This window comes from Apaloderma vittatum, unplaced genomic scaffold, assembly GCF_000703405.1.
Source record: "Apaloderma vittatum isolate BGI_N311 unplaced genomic scaffold, ASM70340v1 scaffold7874, whole genome shotgun sequence".
NCBI classification, from domain to species: Eukaryota; Metazoa; Chordata; class Aves; order Trogoniformes; family Trogonidae; genus Apaloderma; species Apaloderma vittatum.
The window spans coordinates 1-22,317 of record NW_009712115.1 but is presented as its reverse complement, the minus strand read 5'-3'; the positions used below and the strand labels follow the sequence as shown (position 1 = coordinate 22,317).

At 36.6% G+C, this 22,317-nt stretch overlaps 1 protein-coding gene across 1 annotated transcript in view; it reads right to left on the bottom strand.

Moving 5' to 3' along the window:
* Positions 1–19,465, bottom strand: part of LOC104272776 (neurexin-1) — a gene marked incomplete at both ends in the record, with an annotated part of 71,391 nt that extends 51,926 nt beyond the window's left edge. Inside the window, 3 exons of the mRNA XM_009867864.1 lie at positions 1,192–1,395; positions 9,323–9,706; positions 18,966–19,465. Coding sequence (XP_009866166.1) covers positions 1,192–1,395; positions 9,323–9,706; positions 18,966–19,465 — 1,088 coding nt within the window. The remainder of the gene's footprint in view (positions 1–1,191; positions 1,396–9,322; positions 9,707–18,965) is intronic.
* Between the last annotated feature and the right edge of the window lie 2,852 nt (positions 19,466–22,317).

The window sequence follows — 22,317 nt, the reverse complement described above, 5'->3', positions numbered from 1 at the left end:
AGCCTGCACCAGCCCCGGCTCAGCGCTAGAGGGGACTGTAAGAGAAGAGGAAACCGGGGGACCCCTTCTCCTTCTCTCTTCCCAAAATCTAAATCTAAATCTAAAACATCAGGGCAGTGTTGCAGTGAAGCAGCACTTGTATGAAGTGGAAGACTAAATGAGTCCTTTTTTTCTTTTTTTTTTTTTTTCCCTTTTCTATCCCCCTCCATGCTTTCTCAAAATATTTTTTTTTCTGTGATTAAAACAATATAATACTTAATTCCCTTTAAAAATAGCATTCCACTGAATGGGAATGACTGCATTGAATGTGCACTTTCCTGAGCATACTTCTGTTCTCTTTCAGGTTCCGATTCACATTTCTTCATAAGCATGGCAGAAAAATTGTATTTATTTTTTAAAAACTAGAGAAAACCATAACCTAACATTTTGTCCATCACATTTCAAACTGGGAAACCCAATCTATTTTTAATATATCATTTTACTTTTTTGTTTGTTTATTTTTCTGTAAAAGGGCTTGTGCCTCCTCTGTTCACACGGCTGTTTGCTGAGGGCCGCAGTCTTTGGGCATTGAAGGGTTGTGTTATCGTTCGATACTACAAAAAATACCACTACAGAATTGTTTAAAAAAGAGGAGATGGATTTACTATAGATTTGACACCTAAAAAAAGGAGACCAAGAAATCCATCAGTGGGAATATCCGATTGCAACATTTTCAGTGTTAAAACTAGAAATTCTTTGATACATTTGCATGTCGTACATTAATTAGTGGAGGTAAAACTGAGCTGACCTACATACATGTCGTTTCAGCTTGCACATTTAAACTGTGGAATTGGGACTGTGAAGAAGCTGTGGAGGGAGACCAGTCTTCCACAACGAAGAGTAAAAATTTAGCCCAAAATATACCACTGATGAACTAGTCTTCTCTTTTTAGAATACACAAAGTACAAAAATATTGTAATGGATTATGTTAAGACTATATAAAGAATACAAAAATGCAAAAGAAAACAAAATAAAGTATAATAATGGGCATGTGTTTGTGTGTGTATGTACATACGCAAATGCTGCATTGACAGGTGCTTATATATCATTTCAGTTTACTTTTAATGTTAAAACAGGCCGTTTCATAAATGTTCGCAAGCAAAAAGAAAAATGTAAAGAAAATGTTAATTTCTGGGAGGAAGAGTTTGTTACCTAGGTTGACCGTTAGTTTAACTCGTCCTGCATCCAGCTCTAAACGAAGGGTGTCTGCAGATTCCCTAGAAGTAGTTGCCATTAAAATGCCGTAAGCTCGCTGAGACCTGAACCGTAAAGAAACATCTTCCGCCTCAGTATGCATCACAACAGGGAGTTGTATTTTCATAAACATACTTCCATCATAGCTTAAAATTGTTGCCTCTGAAAACATAAAGGGAAAAATAAGTTATTAGGGAATTACACTGTATTTACTGAAACTGCTCAAAGAGAAGATGGTAAATGTATATTCACTCAGTATGACATAGAAAAATTACATATTTCATATCACTATTACTACTGGGAAACATAAGCAAAATTGGTGGGGGTTTTGTGTTAGGTTTTGTTCAGGTTTTTTTTTAAGTGGCATAGTTTGGTGCTTTCCAAAGAAGCTAAATTGCTCTTTAATGAACTAGCCATTTGTGTATGCATATGAAGCAGATCTGCAAAAATCACACATAAAGAAATGCTTGCAAGAGTAGACCTGTAGTACTCAAAATAGGTCAAAGCCAGTAAAAGGTATTCAGGTAAACCTTACTGCCTATTAAATTGTCTGACTATCATCCACCTAGATAATTACCTCAGGATATTTCACGTATAAACCACCACAGTTAATAAACATCATCCACTTTGCAAAAAGCCAACTGGTAAAATTCCCCAGCAGGGTTTGGACGGAGTGCAGGTTGCTCCATGATCACGGTGATTGCCGTATGACAGAATTAAACACACACATATGAACACTACGACAGCCTCAATAGGAGAGACAAGACTGGACTTGGCATATTGAGGGTAAGATCTTAAAGACCCTAATGTCACTTTCGGACATTAGAGGAAAGCCTCCTGGCGTGGGGCTCTGGCACAGAGCAGGCACAGCCTGTGAGACCCCAGAGCAACCAGCCACGGGGTCTCCTTGCCCAGCCTGCAGGCTGGTAATAAGAAAGGTAGCAGAAAGGCAGCATTTCTGCTCACAGGGAGGCACAGCAATTCCTAGAAAGCAAAAGGACACATCTGTTCCTGGGGCATATTGAGAAGTCCTTTTTTGCAGGACAATCAAGCAATGCGACCAGTCAACCACGACAGCCTTGGCGCAGGCTCTCTGACTGTGGCACACCGTGGTGGAAAAAGTCACGACTGACCAACATCCCTCACCCCAAGCCAACAGTCAGTGGGCAGAGCACCAGGAATTTCTGTAGGCTCTCCAGTAACATACAAAACTAACCATACCACATAACTACAATCACTACCTGAAAGGCAAAATATCTCCATGTGCCTTGCTTTACACACATCTGATTGTTTAGCTACTGCTAATGCCCTAGAGACCTTCTACCTTCTTCCATGTGTCACCAGCATTCTTCAACCCACGCCAAATCCTTCAGTCTCAGAAATTGTTGAAATGTTAGATGATGAGATCAAAACAGGAAGCTACAGAAACTTCCTTAGACGAAGATGCAATCTTGAGGGCACCTTAACTCACTGAAAAAGATATCAGTTACCTGCCCAGTAACAGGACAAATGATCAACAAGCAGAGAGACAGCAGAGAACACCTACTGGTAGCCTCTCTATGCTTCAGTTTGCTGCTGTATAATGGAGACACTTACTGACAGCAAAGGTGTATTGTGGTCCTACACGCAATAGTATTGTCAAGGACTGATAATACTGATAGCAAATTTTTTTTGGAGGGTGTGTGGCTTACAATTCATGCCTATATCTCCCTGTCTAGTCTGTGCATGAAAAACTCCCAAGACCTTTGTCAAGGTAAACACAATTTAGGTAATTAAACAAGTCTGGCATAAAAGTTTACGTCACATGCTAGTATAAGAGAAAATAAAATGTATTTGATATTGTCCATTAAACAAACCACGTTCAGTGGATTAACATTCAGCATTTTCATAAAACTAGCAAAATCAGAGGTTATAGGATGAACAGCATTCAACAACACTAGAGGTCTGTTGCTAATAAATTATCCTGTAATAATGTAAAAGAAAGTTGTCAGAATCACTACTGGTACTGTTTGTTGGCTTACCTACAATTAGTAAGTGTTTTAGAAAATTACAGAGACAGGAGAAACAGAACTGTCTTAATTTAATCAGAGATGACCTGAGAGTAGTTAACACCATGGTGAACAGACTTGATGTGATTAGATACTCAATCCTGCTAAACCATACTGTGCCAGTTATTCTGGAAACAGATGTTCCAAAGAACAGACCAAGGAGACTGAACAGAAAATCAAATGACTTGAAAGCTCTGGGGCAGTAAGAAAACTCTCTCATGTCCACTAGCTCCTGTCAGTATGAGGAGCTCTAAGTCACAACCTTTCTAAATACAAACGTATCACAGAAAAAAAAGAAGAAAAAAAAAAGAAAAACCAAACCAAACCAAACAGGGAGGAAGCAGGGCTGATTTGATGGAAGAAGATTTAGCACTGCCGTGAGAGCTGTAACTGAAGATCAAAGACACTACATATTCCTAAAATAAAAAATACAACTATGTTCAGTTTACTCACTTGAAATGAGTCTGCTGGTACAAGTGCTGTTAAGAAAACCTTTTGTTGTCAGGATGAACTTTTGTTGTTAAAACATTTAATAAATTATTGCTACCTTAATAAGGTTGAATGATAGTTTTTCAGTACTGTGTTCCTTTCTAAGGGGTGGCAACCTGGATTTTGCCACGTGAATCATTTATTCTCTTCCACCTGACTCAGGACCACTCTCAGCTCTAAAAATTCTGGTGTTCTTTTGGTCTTGGCTGGACAGCATACATCCAAGACCTTCAGGAGACCTTCAACAGCACCAGGAGTTCTCTTTTCCCTTACTGATGTCTTTCTTGTAATTCTTTGTGGCAATGCCCCACTACCCTATCATTATGCTTGGTGGCCTGCATTAACAGAGAACTTTGTTTTCCTCACAGTAGGAGAAAACAGTTCTGAATATGAAATAAGAGGGACTTGTTTTGTTTTGACTTTCTTGGAACCAGAGATTGTTTCAACTGTTTCACAGAATTACTTCCATCCTACATTGTCCAGAACGGAATTTTAATTTGCAAGGGCTGGTCACAGTAAGATAGTGACCTGGACAAGGAGAGGTAGTAAGGGTTACACGAGTTATGCAAATCTCAAAGTAAAATTTTAGCTAAAAGTATGTATTAATTTTTGCCCCTAACTTTTTTTAAACATTTTAATTTTTTTTTTTATTTGGATCGACTAATTCCAAAGGGGTATGTGTCTCATCTTTCTTTGAGATCTACACTGCTAATCTCTGTCACATAAATGTTGGCAGAATGTCTCTTTTTTTTTTCTTGTTCAGCTTCCTCTTAATTATTAGATTAAATGCTAATAGACCATAAGTTTAGCTCAGAATGTGCTATTCATTAAAAGAATCTGAGTCTCTACAGCAGGGAATAATAATTTTACTACCATTTCAGTGCTGGAAGCACAGCATTGAAAAGAGAAATCGCAGAAAATCCTTACAAAACATTACTAATGATTTTTTGTGGCAGCAAATAAATGCACATGGTGGAATTATTAACATGAAATAAACGGTAAGATATAATTCAAAGACCGTTAAAAACTATTTCACGCATTCTTTCTCTGATATTTTTACAAACACGACAGAACCCCTTGCTGCCTCTGTGCTGAAAAAGAACCCAACTCCCCTTAAAGAAACAAAGATAATAATAAAATAATACCATTGAAGAGTTCAGTTCCTCTCTCTGTTTTTTTCTTGAGTGTGTTTCTAAATAAAATCTCCAGGACTAGAAACCTCCATCATCAGTTCTGTGCCTATCACCAAGGATGCACAGTCTAGTACTGATATGAGGAGAGATTCAGGACTGCAGTTTTCACTTGGGCTGGGATTATCGAAACTGCTGAAGAGACTGAGGCACCTACTCTTACAGAAAATTTCTTACACCTGTTTCTAACTTTGGAAATGCCCTGTCAGATTCAGAATTTTCTGAATAGATGCTTCTCTTCAATTCACAGCTTATTCAATTTGAAGTGAAAGAAGTATGAACTAGGCATTTGAATTTCAGTTTTCTTCCTCATAAGTTTGCAGTCAAGTTTGTGTTACTTTTAGCAAGATGATCCCTGGTAAATATGGATGCTTACAGTATGTATTTTAATTAAAAAACAGGATCTTGTTTCCTCTGGACCCGTTGTGGTGCCTCTAAAGTCTCCAAGACAGAATTATTATTTTTTTTCCTTTTCAGTTTCAAATTGCCTGCAATAATTGTCCACCATTTTTAAAACATGAGATCACCCTCTGTGTCTGCTGTCTCCAGAATCAGACACAAACTTTGCCCAGAAAATTACAGATGACACAGTCCCAAGCCGTGCCAGGAAGTCTGTGAACAACTGGGATCATCAGTAACAAAGTATTCAGGTTTGCTCACTCACCCTGTATAAGTAGAGCAACAATATCCCGTCCTGAAAACTCACTGATAGGTATGGTTTTACTCCTATAAATTCATATTATGTCAATGTTCAAGTATATTCATGGCTACTGATTCAAACTTTCAGCTTTTGTTCTCTTCTCAGGTGTACTCTCAGCTACATTATCTGCAGCTACTTCACTCCACGCTGGTGAATCACAAGGAATCTTTTCCACCAATCTGATAGAAACAATACTTGAGATGCAGATAATATCTCAATAGAAGTTGAAATGATTCCTCCTAATTTCTTCACCACTGTTATTTCAGGTCTGAGGTCTTAAGCTATGCTGTAAGGGTGCTAGAACTTTAACACACAGGACCAATTAAACTCAGAGAGGGAATTTCTATATGATTTTGAACACACAATTCTTTATACCATCTCTCATCATATTACCTGTATTTTTCTTCTTTCTTAAAATTTTAGAGCATCCAGAGATAATGCAAGAAATGAGAGCTGTATTTAATTATTTTTTTATCTATATGTGTGTGTACGCAGCTATGTGTGCATGCACAATGTGGAAATGTCCACACACAAACCCTAATTTAAATATATTTTCTCCTCAGAAATACCCCTTTGATAAATCTTTCTTTGTATTCCTACTTTTTCTTATCACTGTTTGATGCATCTACTCTTTTGCATTGTTCCTAGCCATCCTGTCAAAATTACACACCTGCAAATGGCTTTGCTGAAAGGCAGTCACATATTGTGATCCACAATCAAAGTAACACAGGAAGCCAAATTATATTGCTGTGGCATCTGTCCATCCATCTGCTGTAGTTTCCGTAATCTACTAAAGCCAATCTACAGATTATACTCATGTTTAACCTTACTGAAAATTAAGAATAAAATCAAGAATAACTTGCAACAGGGTAAAAAGCACATGGGTATAAAAAAAAAATTATTATTTTTAAGTATACTGAAATTAAAGTAGAACTGAGCTGTGTTCCACATTTTTTGTGCACTGCTAAAGTGATTGAAATTATTTCAGATGCAGTATTGTACGTGATACAGCCATATATGGATGTTAATACTCCTATTTTAGGGGAAACAGTATGAAATATAAATGATAGTCCTAAGAAGTAGCTACATGCTTTTGATTACTGAAGATATCTCAAATCACCGAATATTAAGTTAAATATTCCATTTGCTTAATCTCCTATATCTTACTCTAATGCTTTCTTTTCTTTGTGAAACTGTATTGTTTCTTGAAAGGAATATATTTATATTTTATTTAAATTAGTTTGAACAATTACAATTGTGTTGCTTCTATCACCAAGTACCAAAGTTTGTCGGTTACTACACATGGGTAGTATTTATAACAACTTGGTGTGGTAGGATGCCAATGCATCGCTTGCAGAATCCCAAAAGCTATAATCTTATTAATGCATGACCACTTGGGATATGAATATTACTGGAAAGAGATCTCCTTTCAGCGTAGTTTCCTCGTGAGAGGGAAACCCAAGAGCAGGAAATTATCCCATTCTGTCTGAACTGCTGCACGTATTTCTGTTGGGCAAAAAACAAATACCACTGTAGAGAAGCCACCAGCACCACCACAGCACCACTATTCCCATGAGGGGAATGTACTGGCAAAATCAACATTTATACTGGAAGATACTTGAAAATCAAGTATGGAAAATAAAGACAAAGGTTTCTATAAAAAAATACTACCGCCTCTCAAATATATTTAATTAGAAATTGCTATGACGAAGCCTGCTTTTAAGCTCCTTGCAGAACTGTTTTTGTCTCTAAAGTACGTTTTCTAGCTCTCAAGTTGAAAAAAATGCAAACTCTATTTTTAATTCTGCCATATGTAATAGCAGAATTTTGCCACAGGGTGGTACACCAGACATGTTTAACTGAAGGCTTTTGTAATGCATCAGACAGCTCGGTTATGCCCTCTGCCAGCTTCACTCCACCAGTAACAGAACAATCTGGAGATCTCAGAATAACTGGACATGAGCCAAAGGCATGTACATTCAAAAAATAAGACAGGAAAAACATAAGAAGTTGCAAATCTACTTGCCAATGCTAATAATATGATGGTATTAATTCTACATAAATGTCTATTTATGTGTAATTTAAAACATTCATCATGTTTTTATTTTTTAAAAATACATTTTCATTTCATCTTACTAACTAGAACAATGAATCAAACTACATGGAGAAAACTTATTTTCCCAGCCAATAAAATTTATGTTTAGATATCAGCTTGAAAATGAACTGTACTGTGTCACTCGTGAGACTGAAACGTCTCCTATTCCAATGAGGATAAAAATAAACACTTAAATATTAACTAAGCTTTTTGTTTACCTACTGTCCTGGTTTCAGCTGGAGTAGAGTAAATTTTCTTTCTATTAGCCGGTTCAGTTTTTGTGTTGTGGGTTTAGTTTGAGAATAATATCGATAGCAGAGACTAAACCATCAGTGTGTTAAGTAGCACTTAGGATAAGTTAAGAATTTTTCCGTTTCCCTTGTTTTGCCAATTAAGCAGGTGCACGAGAAGCTGTGAGGGAGCATGGTCAGAAAAGCTGACCCGAATTAGCCCAAGGGATATCCCCTAGCATAGCACAGCACGTCATGCCCAGTATATAAACTGGGGGGAGTTGGCCAGGGTGGGGGGCAGATCGCTGCTAGGGCATTGGACAGTGGGTGGTGAGCAACTGCATTGTGCATCGCTTGTTTTTATTATTCTTCCTTTTAATGATGTTCCTTTAATTACTATTATTATTATATTTCAACATTATTATTGTTATTATATTTTATTCTATGTTAATTATTAAACTGTTCTTACCTCAGCCCAAAAGTTACTGTTTTTTCGTTCCCTCCCGCCCCTAGATTCTCCTTTCCCACAGCAGGGAGCAGTGAGTGAGCAGCTACATGATGCCTAGTTGCTGGCTGGGGTTAAACTACATGACCTACTCACATTAAAATCTCTTATTAGCACACTCTGTAATTATAAATAAATTACAGAGTTTTCTTCCTATAAGCTAACCTCAACATCTGTCCTCCTTGCCACTGTTCACCTTTCCAGTTAGATAAATGGGGTCTGTCAAGTTTACACTTACCTTTTCCTCGGGAAGCGGGATAATCAGTGATTTAAGATAAGTAGAAACTATTTGCTTGAGTAGTAGGATGGTGTGTTTTTTTTTTAAAAAAAAAGTTAAGAAATATAGATTCCTACAGGGATTATTTAGATTTGACTCACAGCTGAAGTTCTGGCCATGGATTTAAGTGATACTGTGGATTTTAAAGTAAATTTAATTACACAGTGATATTGACATAAATAAGCATAGAACAAGACAGCAGTTTGGAACGGAAATGTGACAGTTTAGTAATGCAACAATAATTGAAATCACTTTCATAACACTTTTCAGAACTCAGCAATGTATGGTAAGACACAAAGGAAGATATTTTTTAAGATACATTGAGAAGTACTGACTCTCTGTCATGGCAAACTAATATTTCTTCATGCATCTTAGAATCTCCCCTAAGATTCTTCCTCTAGAGTTACTTCTTTCAGTCTAGAGCAGGGCTCCGCCTCACGTCAAGCGAAATCAAGGATACTTTTTCTGCCTCAGGAGAGTTAATGATATTTTGCCATTTTTAATCATTGTGCAGAATTCTACAAAGCAGAAATGCAGCCCTCTCAAGGAACCTACCTCTTTCGCACGATCTGCCAAGGTACCCCGTCCCAGAGCAATCACAAACATATCTGTTCCACCCATCCCTGCATACACCGTTGTTTTTACAGGGGTTGCTAAGGCAAGGTTTTGCAGTTTCTCTTGAGCATGAAGGTTTTACTCCAGCTGTACTTTGAATTTCAGCCATCTGTCGAATATCTTTGCTTTGACCATCAATAAATAAATCTCTAATGCAGCCGACGTATCCATAATTGAGAAGTGCTGTCCACACCTCTGTTGGGAAGACAAGGCCTGCTTTATTTTCTAGTAAGCCTCCAAGATACAAATCATCATCCAAATCAAGGATTTCACTTTCGCCTGGTGCAGTATATGGTGTACGTAATGTGTTCACAGATATGGTCCCTGAGAAGAAAAGAAGAAAAAACAAGATTTTTGAGACATTTACAAGATTTTGGTACTGCTGTTCTACTCATTAATCTACACACCACACATTAGCTCCTGGCACATATCTATAAATGAAGCATAGTTATGCTATTTGTACAACTATACAATAATTTGCAGCATTATTTTAATTACAACATAGTACAGTGAACGATGTAACAACATTTATGCACGAGACCTCATAGTCACAATATAAAAAGTCAAGACCTCCTTATCAATCTTGTAGGGATAGAGGGAAGGCATTTCAGAGTTATTTTCAGAAATACCTTGCTTGCCCAACAACTAAAATATACCCTCACTACCTCATATGGGCTTCAAAGCAGTAAGAGTGAGGCTGCCTTGACAGGCTGCGAGGCAAAGATGTGTCTCTGGTTTAGATGCAAAGACACAATATTTTAAAATACTCTCTCCACTTTCAGTGGACTTTGGATAAGGTTTTTTTCTTAAAGTGCAGAAGGAAAACACTCTCATCAGCTGCCAGACAGGCAATCATTAAAAAGATAGTGATGTGCACCTAGACGGAAATTCAATGCCTCTGATACTTACCTTGAAATGTGTGCGTGTTACAAAGAGAGGGGGAGAGGATGTATATAGAACCTCAGGAAATTAGATGTATCTTTTCCATTTAAGTTAAAAAAGTAAACAAACAAAAGTAAGCTTAAAATAAAGTTCTGCTCCTACAAAGTCTTTGAAAAAAGAGACTGTAATCAACTGTAAAGAATGTTTTCGCTGCATTTTTTGAAAGTAACAAGATGTCCAATTTTTACAATTTGAACAGGCAGACCACCACATTTAGTATATGGAATCACAAAACATACTGATGGCAAAAAAATGTAATTTTATTTACTAGGTAAAAATCACTTGAAAAAAGAATCCTCATGTAAATCTTTACAAAAGTGACTCCTTACCATTCTACATGGTTGGAAATGCAATCAAAATATAAACCAAAACATTATATAGGTCACCAGAATTTTATAATGTTCTAGCCACATTATACAACTTATCTGCTGGATGCATTATTACAAGTGTACTAATGGTGACAAGACACTGAAGAATCACAATTTCCACAATGTGTTTATGACATATATATAAAACTAGTATGATTCACTATTTCCACTGTCAGCACAACACAGATTCCAGAAGATAACACTGATCAACAAAAATATTTTCACTGTGGTGGGAGTAGTGCATGAGAAGAATAAATTTAGGATTTTTATAGCATGAACACCAAAACGTGAATTTTAAGCAAGAAGATACAGGTCAGAGAAAGATCACTCTCTGACTTGAATATATCCCAAAATGTTGGCTTCATTTCTAGCAATGAAGAGGTGTTCTGTGCAAGCTGCAAATTTTATCTGAATATTTTTCTCTTGGCTCAGTAGATTAACTTGAACAACATGGACAGAATTAATATCTAAAAAGTTTGGACCTTTAGTAAAAGCTTTTTGGGGTAGAGGTCTCAGGAGATCCAACTCCCATGTGAGACTTAAGACACGTGGATTTCAGAAGGGTGGGATACTACTACTACAAACAGCCTCCCTACTATCAGAAGAGATCTAAGAAGATGATGATTTGCATAGCCTTTGTACATCTCTATGAGCATCCTGAAATAATGTTTGAGGATGTGGTCAGTTTCCCCTTTTTTGTATTATCAGAAATGTTTTTTATGCAGTTGAATAATCACATAGGTATAAAGCGAACTTACAGTCTTAACAATAAGAAATAGACATGCTGAACGAAGACCCTATTCCTTGCAAATCTTCACCTTTTTTTTAACTGATAAAACTATTATATTTAGCTAAATCTAAATATTTGTATTGCTGCTCAGATTCTTGAGGCAAAACTTGGCACTTGTATGGAACACTTGCTATAGATCTGACTTCAGGCATACAAGCATAAATATTCTGGTTTGATTTTATTCATCAGCTGCATCAAATAAGGACACCCGTAAATGACCTGTTAACCCATGATAACTAACTTTTCTGAAAGCATCCTAGGTATCAAGAAGGATGGCTTATAGGCAATAGCACCTTTTCCACTTTTAAAAAAACAAACTAAAGGTGCTGTAAATACAAATCATACATGGGCTCAAGTATTTCTCACTGCCATTATTGCCTGCTTGCACCATGTTGCTGTACGGGTTAATTTTGGAATCAGTGCTTTTACACCTGTGTTTAGGCAGCACTCCCAAAGGCACAAGATAACTTTGATCTCCAGCCTCAAGCTCATGTATTTGCACAGTGCTGTTTTCTGCACTAGAGTTTTCAAGCTATGCTTGATGCTAGAAGACATCTAGGGCTCTATACCTATTAAAAAAAAAAAAATCAACTAAGCCTTGATGGTTTTCAACACACAGAGACAGGTAAATCTCAGTCAGTGTAGCTGTGGCATTAACACAGTGGTTTAAAAATGTAAGTTCTGTAAGCACAGAAGGCTGAGAAAGGTGAATGATAAAGGGAACTGTAGATCACCACTACACTCTTGTGACTGTGAATTATAGTTAGGTAGTATATTGAAGCAGGACAATTTTTTTCTCTATGTCAAAGGATTACTCTGGAGAGAGCTTATGCATTATTTTGAATATATATAATCAGCTTTTTAAAGAAATGAACATTTCCCTTCCCCAAGAAATGACACTACATAAAATAGCCCTTGAGAGAAACCCTCTGAAATCTTAGTGTAATCATAGCATCTAATGACTACAGGTACTAAAACAGGCAACAACTCTTCTGTGCATCTTTTTCATGTTTTGAATCCCTATTATCCAGCAGGACTATTTTCAATTTACTTCTGGACATATCCATGACATTTCAACTAACCTAGATACTGTGTATTACCCTTAATCATAAAACTGTAAGTTAGCTTTAATTAATCTTTTTTTGTTGAGAGCTACACTAATTCAAATGGTACCTGCAGAAGACTCAGACTTTTAATAACTCACTCTGCCTCAGCTGTTACATAGGAGCTTGACCAAAATACAATACAGCACACTGTCCAGAACAGGAATTATGGCTATAATACAAATAGGCTTTAGTCTAACTAACACTGGAAAACCCATGCCTGGGCATCAAGTGTTTCATGCTATCACTTACTGGCTTATCCTAGTTTCTGGCTGAACTCCTAGCAGCATGTCCAGACAGCCATACAACCATCACTGCTGTTGGTATCCAAATTACCTTTTATGTACCTAGGTAACGCACCTAGGTAATGCAAACTTTACTTATTAATTGCTTTGCAAATGCAAGTGAAAAAAAATCCAAGAATGGGGAGAGGGGGCAAAGAAGAGTATCAAATATATAAAAAAATAATATTCAAAACTCAAGCTCATACAATATGGGCCTACACTGTACTGTTTAATCTAGTTGGGTTTTTTCAGTTGGTTGGATTTTTAAGCCTGTCATCTTTCCCGATGGAAAGTTTTCAAGTTCTATTGAAACTATCTCAGGTTGGACTTCATGACAATGGCAGATCTATCACAGAATCTGGGGATAGTAATGTGCACCCCCTTTGCTAGGTTTCAATCCAAATTTCTCTGGGAATTATAGGCAGATTAAAAGGAATTGTTCTGTCAAATAAACAGCATGCTCCAATCCATCTGGATGTTTCGACTTGTGAGCGTGAAGAGATATCACATTCCAGAGAAGCAGGAAGAAGGGAAGCGAATAGAGCATAAAAATGTTGTATGTGTCAGAACAGGAAACAGTTAATCATTTGTTTTCTCACATCAGAATTGCTATGTTGGATAAGTGGGAAAAGAATGGGAGGCATTGCATTTTACAGAATCTCCAGACAACAGAATATGATGGAGCAGCAGCAGATTAAGAAGAGTGTTGGCTTCTCAAAAAAGAGAGAAAACTATAACCTTAAATTCTAACATATTTGTAGCAGGAACCATCCTTTCAGTTATATCTTTGCATAGTACTTAGCATAAGAGTACCCATAACCACATTAGTAGTTAAACTGTTTATTTGAAAAGAGCATCGCTAAGGCAGTAATGTCTGCCAGGAAAAAAAGAAGCTCCCTTACAAAGTTGGTTTTAATACTCAAAGTAGGAAATATTGTCTGTATATCTACCAGAAAAAGAAATAAATGGAGAAAAACTGATAGCATTGGTTTATTCCAGCCTGAAATAAGAAAAAGAAAAAAACCTGAAAGATAAGAGATTGTAGGGTGATTTATTTAGTCTGAGAATTCATGATCTACCCTCAGACTCTAAAAATAGGTATCATTTCTTATCTCCAGAAACTGGACGTAAATTTAAGGGTCTTATAATGATCTACAGACATTGATTCTACAGTGCTTCAGAGCAAAATGCAATGTAAACATTCCAAAACATGCTTATGTACTGGAGGAACAGTGAGAAAAACTAATGAAATTATGATTTCCATCAAGAATTATTGGCTCAAAGGATAACTGATTAATAGGCAGTTCTTAAAAAGGAAGAGTCAACAATCTAAGTCAACCGTAACATACGTATGAGCAAAATGGGAAACATATTGGGAGGCGTAGAGAAGCCTATCATACAGCTCTACGAAGCACTGGCAAGACTGACTTTGAACTCCAGGAAAGATGTAGATGGGCTGAGAAGACTGCAGAAGGTAAGAATAAAAATGGTCAGCAGCTGCAGAACATGAAATATAAGAAGCATGTGGGTTTTCTTAATCAATGAGGAAAACTGAAGACTGACATAATAGCATTTAAATCATAAAAAGTATGGAGTTGTGACATAGGAAAAGGTTCTGTGTATTTTCTGCCTGCTTTGAATAAGGAAGTTACAGGCAAAATGTCTTGTTTTGTGTATAGAAATACATGGTTTATGAATGATGAAATGGGGAGGTTATACAGTGTCCGCTGCTGGGTTAGTAAACACACACCTGTCAAGACTCATGCAAGTACGTTATCATGACTTTCACTGGAGAGGTAAAAGAGGACCTCTGAGGGTCACCACATTTCAAGTTTTCTATAAGCTCATGAATAAATTAAGAACACTGACAGGACCATTGTAAGAACTTTCCTTAAAATATCTCAAATAGTAAACTATTAACATTTGTTGAAATAGCAACACATAAATCTGGCAGCTTTTAAAAGATGGGGGAAGGAGTACACTGAAGTGTGCCCATAAAGAAAAGAACCTGCAACACCAACACATGTAATGGACATCAACAAAGCACTACTTACAGTGAGATACTGGTTATAGTTAAACTCAAAATACATGCTGTAGAGATAATTTCTGGTATTTAGCTGAAACTCTAACTTCAGTACAAAATTTAAGTGGCATCTTAGCCCTCTACGTGTTGCCTACCCATGAACACATACTGGTACATTCTGTTTTACGCTGCCATACACAACTGAAGGTTGTCAAGATGAGTAAGTTCCCTCTGATTTCACTAATAGCGATTTCCACAGAATGAACGCATCTTAGGCAAGGTTATCCTTGAATATGGTAAGCAGTTTAACATTTTAAACAATACTCAAGTCTCAGAAAACAGTTATTAAACCTAACTCTACTGTGTTACAAGGAAAACTGTGAGCGAAGACCTTTACAGCTGCTTCACGATCATGGGTTGAATTTTTTTTTTTTTGCAGTTTGTTTTTTTCCGCAATTGTTTTACTGCAGAGTTGGCAGTACAGTTAAGAGCAGAACAGACAAACACTTCCCTTAGGTATGAGTTAATGAGCCTCTCCAATCATATTCATTATCTCAGCAATTTGTTTTTTCATAAGCCTGCGTGTAAGAAACTCAAATGTATTTCTAAACCTTGTCTCAGTTGTGATCAGTTAAGTACGAAGATTATAACTACAAGTATTCTGATCTCTCTGCTTTCCTTTTTGGCCTGTTTAGATGCTTTTTTGTGCACATGAAAAGTGTATTTGTTTATTAAGAAATGGTGAAAAAAATGCACTTCACATCTTGTGTGTTAAAGTATAATATAATAGCTGTGGTAAGGACCGTGACCACAGCATACTGCTCATGGCCAAGCTCGAGGGAATATGTGAAGCAGATATGAAGCTACCGTCCTTCACAGGAAATCAGAATAACCATTAATACTGGAAGGGAACTCAGCTCATGTGAGAGGACACAGCAGTTGGCATCAGTTTGTGCTTTCTGTTCTATATCTTATAAAAAAAAATAAAAATAAAGACAGACTGCTGGAAAACATGTATTTCCTTTCCTCTGCTGCATACCTAGCAAGAAAGGTGGAGCAGTGGAGGAGGAATGAAATCATCCTTTAATTAATGCTGGGAAATAGGGTCTTGGGAGTTCCTTCTCACCAAAGATCTGCTTTCAAGGTAAGGAAGTGCTCAACATAGGTTTTACAGACAGCAAGAAATGACTTTAGGGTGAAAAACTTCTAAAGGAATAACAGGTCAAAAGTTCCTTCAGCAAAAGAAAATTTAAGGGCACTGTCTCTTCCCTCTTCCTTGTATCTTCCAAAATCTGAGGTGATCAGCAGAATAACTAGTGAGACCCTATTCACTAGTTTTTGGATAAGCACAACTTTAAAATGTCCTCTCATTCCCTACATCTCTCCCACTGCAGTCCCATACAGGCATTGGCAAAGTCAGTATTTTACAGCGGATGCTCCCTGTGACTGAGAATCCAGAAGAGAGCAAAGAATGAAAAATAAATCGACTACTTGCTGATCCAGCTAATATGAAAGTCAAGGAAATTAGGAAAGCTCCTTGAAAAATGTCACAGCTTTCTATTATCTGAGGGAACCACTCTGCACTGGATTTGAAGGCTAGGACTAAAAGGGTGTGAGACATCAAACCACTTTAAAAAAAAATAAATCACAGGTTATTTGAGCTACTTATTCATTAACAGGGGAATCTCTTCCTCCTTACCTCATAGACTGGGAAGTATTTTGTTATCAGCAACAAGAAATTCTCAGAAAAGCCTCTTTTTTTTTTTACTTTAATACGAGGTATATTCATTCTTACACAGAAATTCTTAAGGTAAGCAAGTGAAAAGTGATCACATTCGTATGATTTCCAGTATATTTGATTTCAACTAGAGAAAATAAATGAAAAAGCTTCCTCGAATAGTAAAGTGGATTTTTTTATTCATGAAAAAAAGCATGTGTAAGTCATGAAGAAATAATCTAAACATAACATGTTGGTACTTCCTCTTTCAATCAGAAGAAAATAGGAACACAAGTTCATTGGTTTTTTTAATTGACAGGCAGTGATTTTACTTGGTTAAATCTGACAGCCTAAGATATTACTCAGCCAATGTTCCCATTACAAAAAATAACAGCACTGCCATGGTTATCGGTACTTCTACTGTGAAGTGTTATCATATGTATTAAAATCACGAAAAATCTTTGATGTCTGGTTCAGATTTCAGTTAAAAATTCAGAGGGACTAAAAATTCAGTCAGTTCATACGCTTACATATTTATTAAGTATTTGTAGTAACACTGAAGTGTTTTAAGGTGAGTAGGTACTATGCTCAGAGTGAAAAGGTGAACTTTATTTATCTTGATCATAGATGATTCATCAGCAGGATTACTTTTTATTTTACATGCATATTTGACTATAATTCTACTTAAAAATAATATGCATTCCTGAACACCAGGTGCATCCATTCTAAAATCAGTCCACATTCTTGCTGATGTCCATCAATAGTTAAATAAAGTGTGCCCTAAACATTCTTAATGGTACTTGTAATCTCCAGTTTTTGTGAAGCAATGAAAGTGCGGAGCATATTTTCAAATGTACACAATTGCTGGGTATTTATTTATTTTCTTTACAGTTGTGTTGACTTTGGATGTAAGAACTAACTTTGCTTTCAGTGGAGTCCCACAGGCATGATAATTACAGGATTTACTGCCTCATATGAATCAATGAAACAGCACTTAAGAAGGAAGCCTGAAATGAAAATTGGAGTGTAAATAGCAGAACCACTGGATATTCAATCCCAATTGAGGACTTCGAGAAATTGTGCATTGTTTGCTTTTTGTGGTTTTTTTGTTTAGCTTTTTGTTTGTTTTGGAGGTTTTTTTGACCTCAAAAAATGTAAATAAGCAACTGACATATAATCAGAAAATCAAACTCTCCACAATTAGAAGTCAAAGCTGCACAGCCCAGGAATCAAATAATCACTATTTTTCATAATCCTAGGGCAGACTGATCAATTGAATTTGGTCTGACTTTCAGCATGGATTTGACCAAAATCTTCAATTTAAATCTGCACCTACCTTCACTTCATCTGAAATTTAATTTCTGGGTAGTAAGAAGTCATAAAAAAATAGCTTTTTGGGGAATGAAGTTTCAGAAAGAAATTACAAATGCAAGTCATGGAAAAGGAGTCACCAGAAGGAAGAAAGTGTGGAAAACCCCACAAAATCCCAAAGAAAGAGTTTACATTTTTTCAACACTCAATTTCAGAGTGGAAAAAACTTCAGATTAGATACTGATATTAATCAGAAAATTCTTTGATGGACTGAATTACACTCAGTACATTCTCTCTCTCCAAATCCAAGGATTAACTATAGGAAAGATACCATAGAGCAGATCTGTTCTTCAGTTAATGGTTATTGATTATTTGCTGAAGTCAAGATATATACTCAAGACCAGATGCAGCTGAAACACAAGGACAATTTCACTAGTCAAATACATTTTATGCTATAACAAATCTCAGTAGCATTAGAAAGAGTTTATGAATTCTTTATTTTTACCCTTTTCAGTGAGAACATTTGTCAAGTAAACTACCACAGAATAAGAATCATAATGACAAAATATAGCAAGTCACTTATTTGCATTTCTTCTGATATGTGTTGTTAGCCATTCATTAGCAGATCAGTTAATTACGCAGAGATCTGCTGACATGATCTGAAGGTCAGTGTTGTTTCTGTGGGCCAACTATTTCTTATGTTGGAGATCACATTCAGTAATTCTTTTGTGTTTGATCTCTATTCTTGAAACTGCCACTTCAGCTCTTTAGTGTAAGCAAGCACATACGGAGATTACTGTTTGGTTTTGAACTACACAGCACACTTACTTGCAAGATTAAGTACCTGATTACCCAATAAATGTTAACATAAGATATTTTGCTCTGCAAATCACTGTGTTCTATTGCCTGACAGTAATTACTTCTTATATTTGCTTTACTTCTCAGATGATGCACAACTTTAATGGTGGCAACATAATATATACCCAGTATTCTCTCAGACACAACAAAAAACCCATACTGAATATTTTTTTAAAAAGGCACTTACCTGACCGTCCATCCCGTTGAAAATCCACATGGTACCATTCACCATCATTCACCTTCTTCTGCAAGGCTTTTATTTTTATAGTACCTGATCCCATGTCTAATAGCAGGTAGAGGTGGCCATCAAGCATCTCAATAGCAAAAAAGTCAACCTTCACCATCTGTGGGTGCTTAGCATCTTTTTGGTGCCTTGGTTTTCCATGGCTAAAAAGAATCAGGCCATTTGGCTCAGTTGTACGGAAGTCAAATGATATTGAGCCTGTTTTCTTGGCATTCCACTTTGGCAAAGAGATGAAAGACTCTGGTGTTTCAAACGTGATTGGATCTAAGGTTGCAACGTTCTCACATTTAAATGCTACAACCCCATGAATCTTCATTTTAGGATCTCCTTGCTTGGCAAGTCGAGATAACTCCAACCTGACATCATTATTTTTATATACGACCTGCAAGCAAAGCAGAGAAGTTACTAAGAGGAAACTTGACCATTTTAACCAAGGATATAAACTTGAACAGACATATTTTATAACAGATAATAAAGATGGCATATGCATATGATAATTTACACCCTCATATAATTAAATAACTTTTTCATTGACTAATGACTTAAAATATTTTTCATTAAACCAAACAAAGTTGCTCTAAAAATATCCCTAGAGTTAATTCAAACAAGTTGAAGGAATCTGCACATAATTTGTAATATCAGTCACAAATTAGCTTGCATGGTCTTGTTAACTTAAAAGCCTTCTTTGCACAGTCATTCTGCTATGTTAGAGAGGCATTAGATTTCTTCTTCCTCTAAACTCTTTGACACTGTCTTAAATCTTCTGTTCATGTACAGAAAATGTACCAAGGTCAGATACTTTATAACTTAACATCTTTTCAGTTTGTCCTTGGGGCTGAGCAATAGTAGCATCCATAGTATTCATGAAGCTATAAAATAGGGAAACTAGTATCAGACGGATCAAAACAGACAAAAGCAGGACAATCTTTGAGCCAGTTCAATTGGATAAAAAATAAAACCACTTACGTAGTTTCCCTGACTGAAGACTTTTCTGATAAGAATGAAAGAATATATTAGTTTTAAATTCAATTGACCTCCACAGCAGATATTCTTGCTTCAAATCACATATTTACTCTGCCCAGAGAAGCCTATCACACCACTTTCCCAGGGTTCTAATCTTTATTAGCATACTCTGAAAGTGCTGTTATGCCTATGTTGTCCAGGATACAAGGACTGCTTAAATAAAGCTCCCAAACAGTAAAAGCGTGCACAAGAATTTTCTCAATATTTTTAATTACTCACTAAACGATATACTCAAGTTTAAATAGCACTGAAGAAATGAATATGAACGCATGGTGACAGAAGCTAAAGCCTTCTCTGTTTCTAAGGCTAACCCTACATTTAGAAAGCAATTTGAAGCAAAAACAACAGCTCAGCAACTCTAAGCACTTTGTGCTGAGGCTTCTTCATCTACAGATTCTACACCACTTAGGACTAGATCATGTCTGGCTCCTGAGCCAGCGTTCCAACCAATGTAGTCAGAAGCTGCTCAGGGGACCAATCACTGGTTTAGACCTTACATCCCTATTAGAGGTTATAAAGTGCTTACTGAATACTTAAGGTAGAGCTTCTGCATTTATTTTCCTGTGAAGCCTAGTCTGAACACAAGTGAAACTCACTCCGCAAACTGAACTGACACACAGTAAGTGGAAGAGACGGGGGATGCGCTACAGAACTGTGCTACTGTTTGAAATCAGAACACCAACATACACAAAATCTAAGATGGCATACCCCACAAGAGGTAGTTATTACTGAAAAAAATGGTATTTTAAAGATAATAGAACATTAAGGAGATGATAGATATATTGGCATTTTTTACTGTGAGAATTGTTTTCTTTCAAATTTTATCATCATCCACCCAGCAAATTTCACCACAAGCCATAGCAGAATTATTCTACTACATTAAAAATGTGTCCTAAAATCTAATAAATAAGGCAATTATTGCTTTTTTTTTTTTTTTCCAGAGTTGAGTACTGGTGTTCCCACTGGATCTGTGTCTCCAAAGACAACAAATATGACTGACATTGATATTCCTGACAGCAGAAATAACTTTCACAGAGAGGCAGATAACGTGTTGCCTTCTTTAAAGAGAAGAAAACAGAAATAACCAGAATTGGACTAAGTTTTATTCTTAGAGAATAAGGATCCATATTTGCATTTATCAAATCCTTCTGTAACACCTCAGAAATCACAGATTATGCAAAGGAATTTAGAGGAATATTGGAGAAGAAGCACATACAAAGGACCTGGCATTGGGGTGACTTTCTGTTTCTAGAGTGAAAAAAGCCAAAAGGCAGAAGAACACAGCAAGAAGCCAGAAGACTGGCAGGCAAGATTACTTAGAGATATCTGGTCTCCTGAACATCAGCCACTTTCTATGGCAAGAAGGATTTTCAACAGCTTCCACGTCATCTGAAGGAGTTACTTTCTAGAACAGACTGAAAAACATTAAAGAGAGGCTGGAGGATATGATTAAAAAAAAGAACAAATGGGCTTCTCATTATAATTAAATCACGCTCTTGACAATGAAAATAATTAAGGCAACAAAGAATACGAGGAGAAAATATTCTTCAATTGCCTACTGAACAAGGGTAGGTACCAGGACAATACAAATAAATGTACAAAGAGAATTTCTGATTTATGGACAAATTCAAGTTTTCTGATATTAATGAAAGATGGCTGACTGAAGAATAAAATTAGTAGTTAATAGTTACGTTAGAAAAAATGAGCAGACAAAGGGAGAGCTAAGCTTTCCTTGATGTCTAAAACAGCTCTATAGCTTTGAAGTAATTTACAACTCTGAAACAATGATTTTGAAGAAATATAGATCAAGGACCTGACAGACAAAGTGCAAACAGAAATACTGACAATAGTTTTCTCAATATCTCGTCACCAGCTCTTTAAGTAGCTTAACATATAACAGGAGGGAAAAAATTTCTAGAGCACTTCAGCAAGAGTACCAAATATTGGAAATTTGTCACCAATATTAAAATATTCTTGGAATCCCTTAGCACTGCATGTGACAATTCCTTACTTCCATATTCCCCAGCTAAAGCTTCATGCTAGTTACTGAGATGTGAACAATTGCTTCTTGTCATAGAATCATAGAATGGCCTAGGCTGGAAGGGACCTTGGAGATCATCTAGTCCAACCTCCCTGTCAGGGGCAGGGATGCCTCTCAACTAGATCAGGCTACTCAAGGCTCCATCCAACTTGGCCTTGAACACCTCCAGGGAGGGGGCAGCCACAACATCTCTGGGCAATTTATTCCAAAGTCTTGCCACCTTCGTACTGA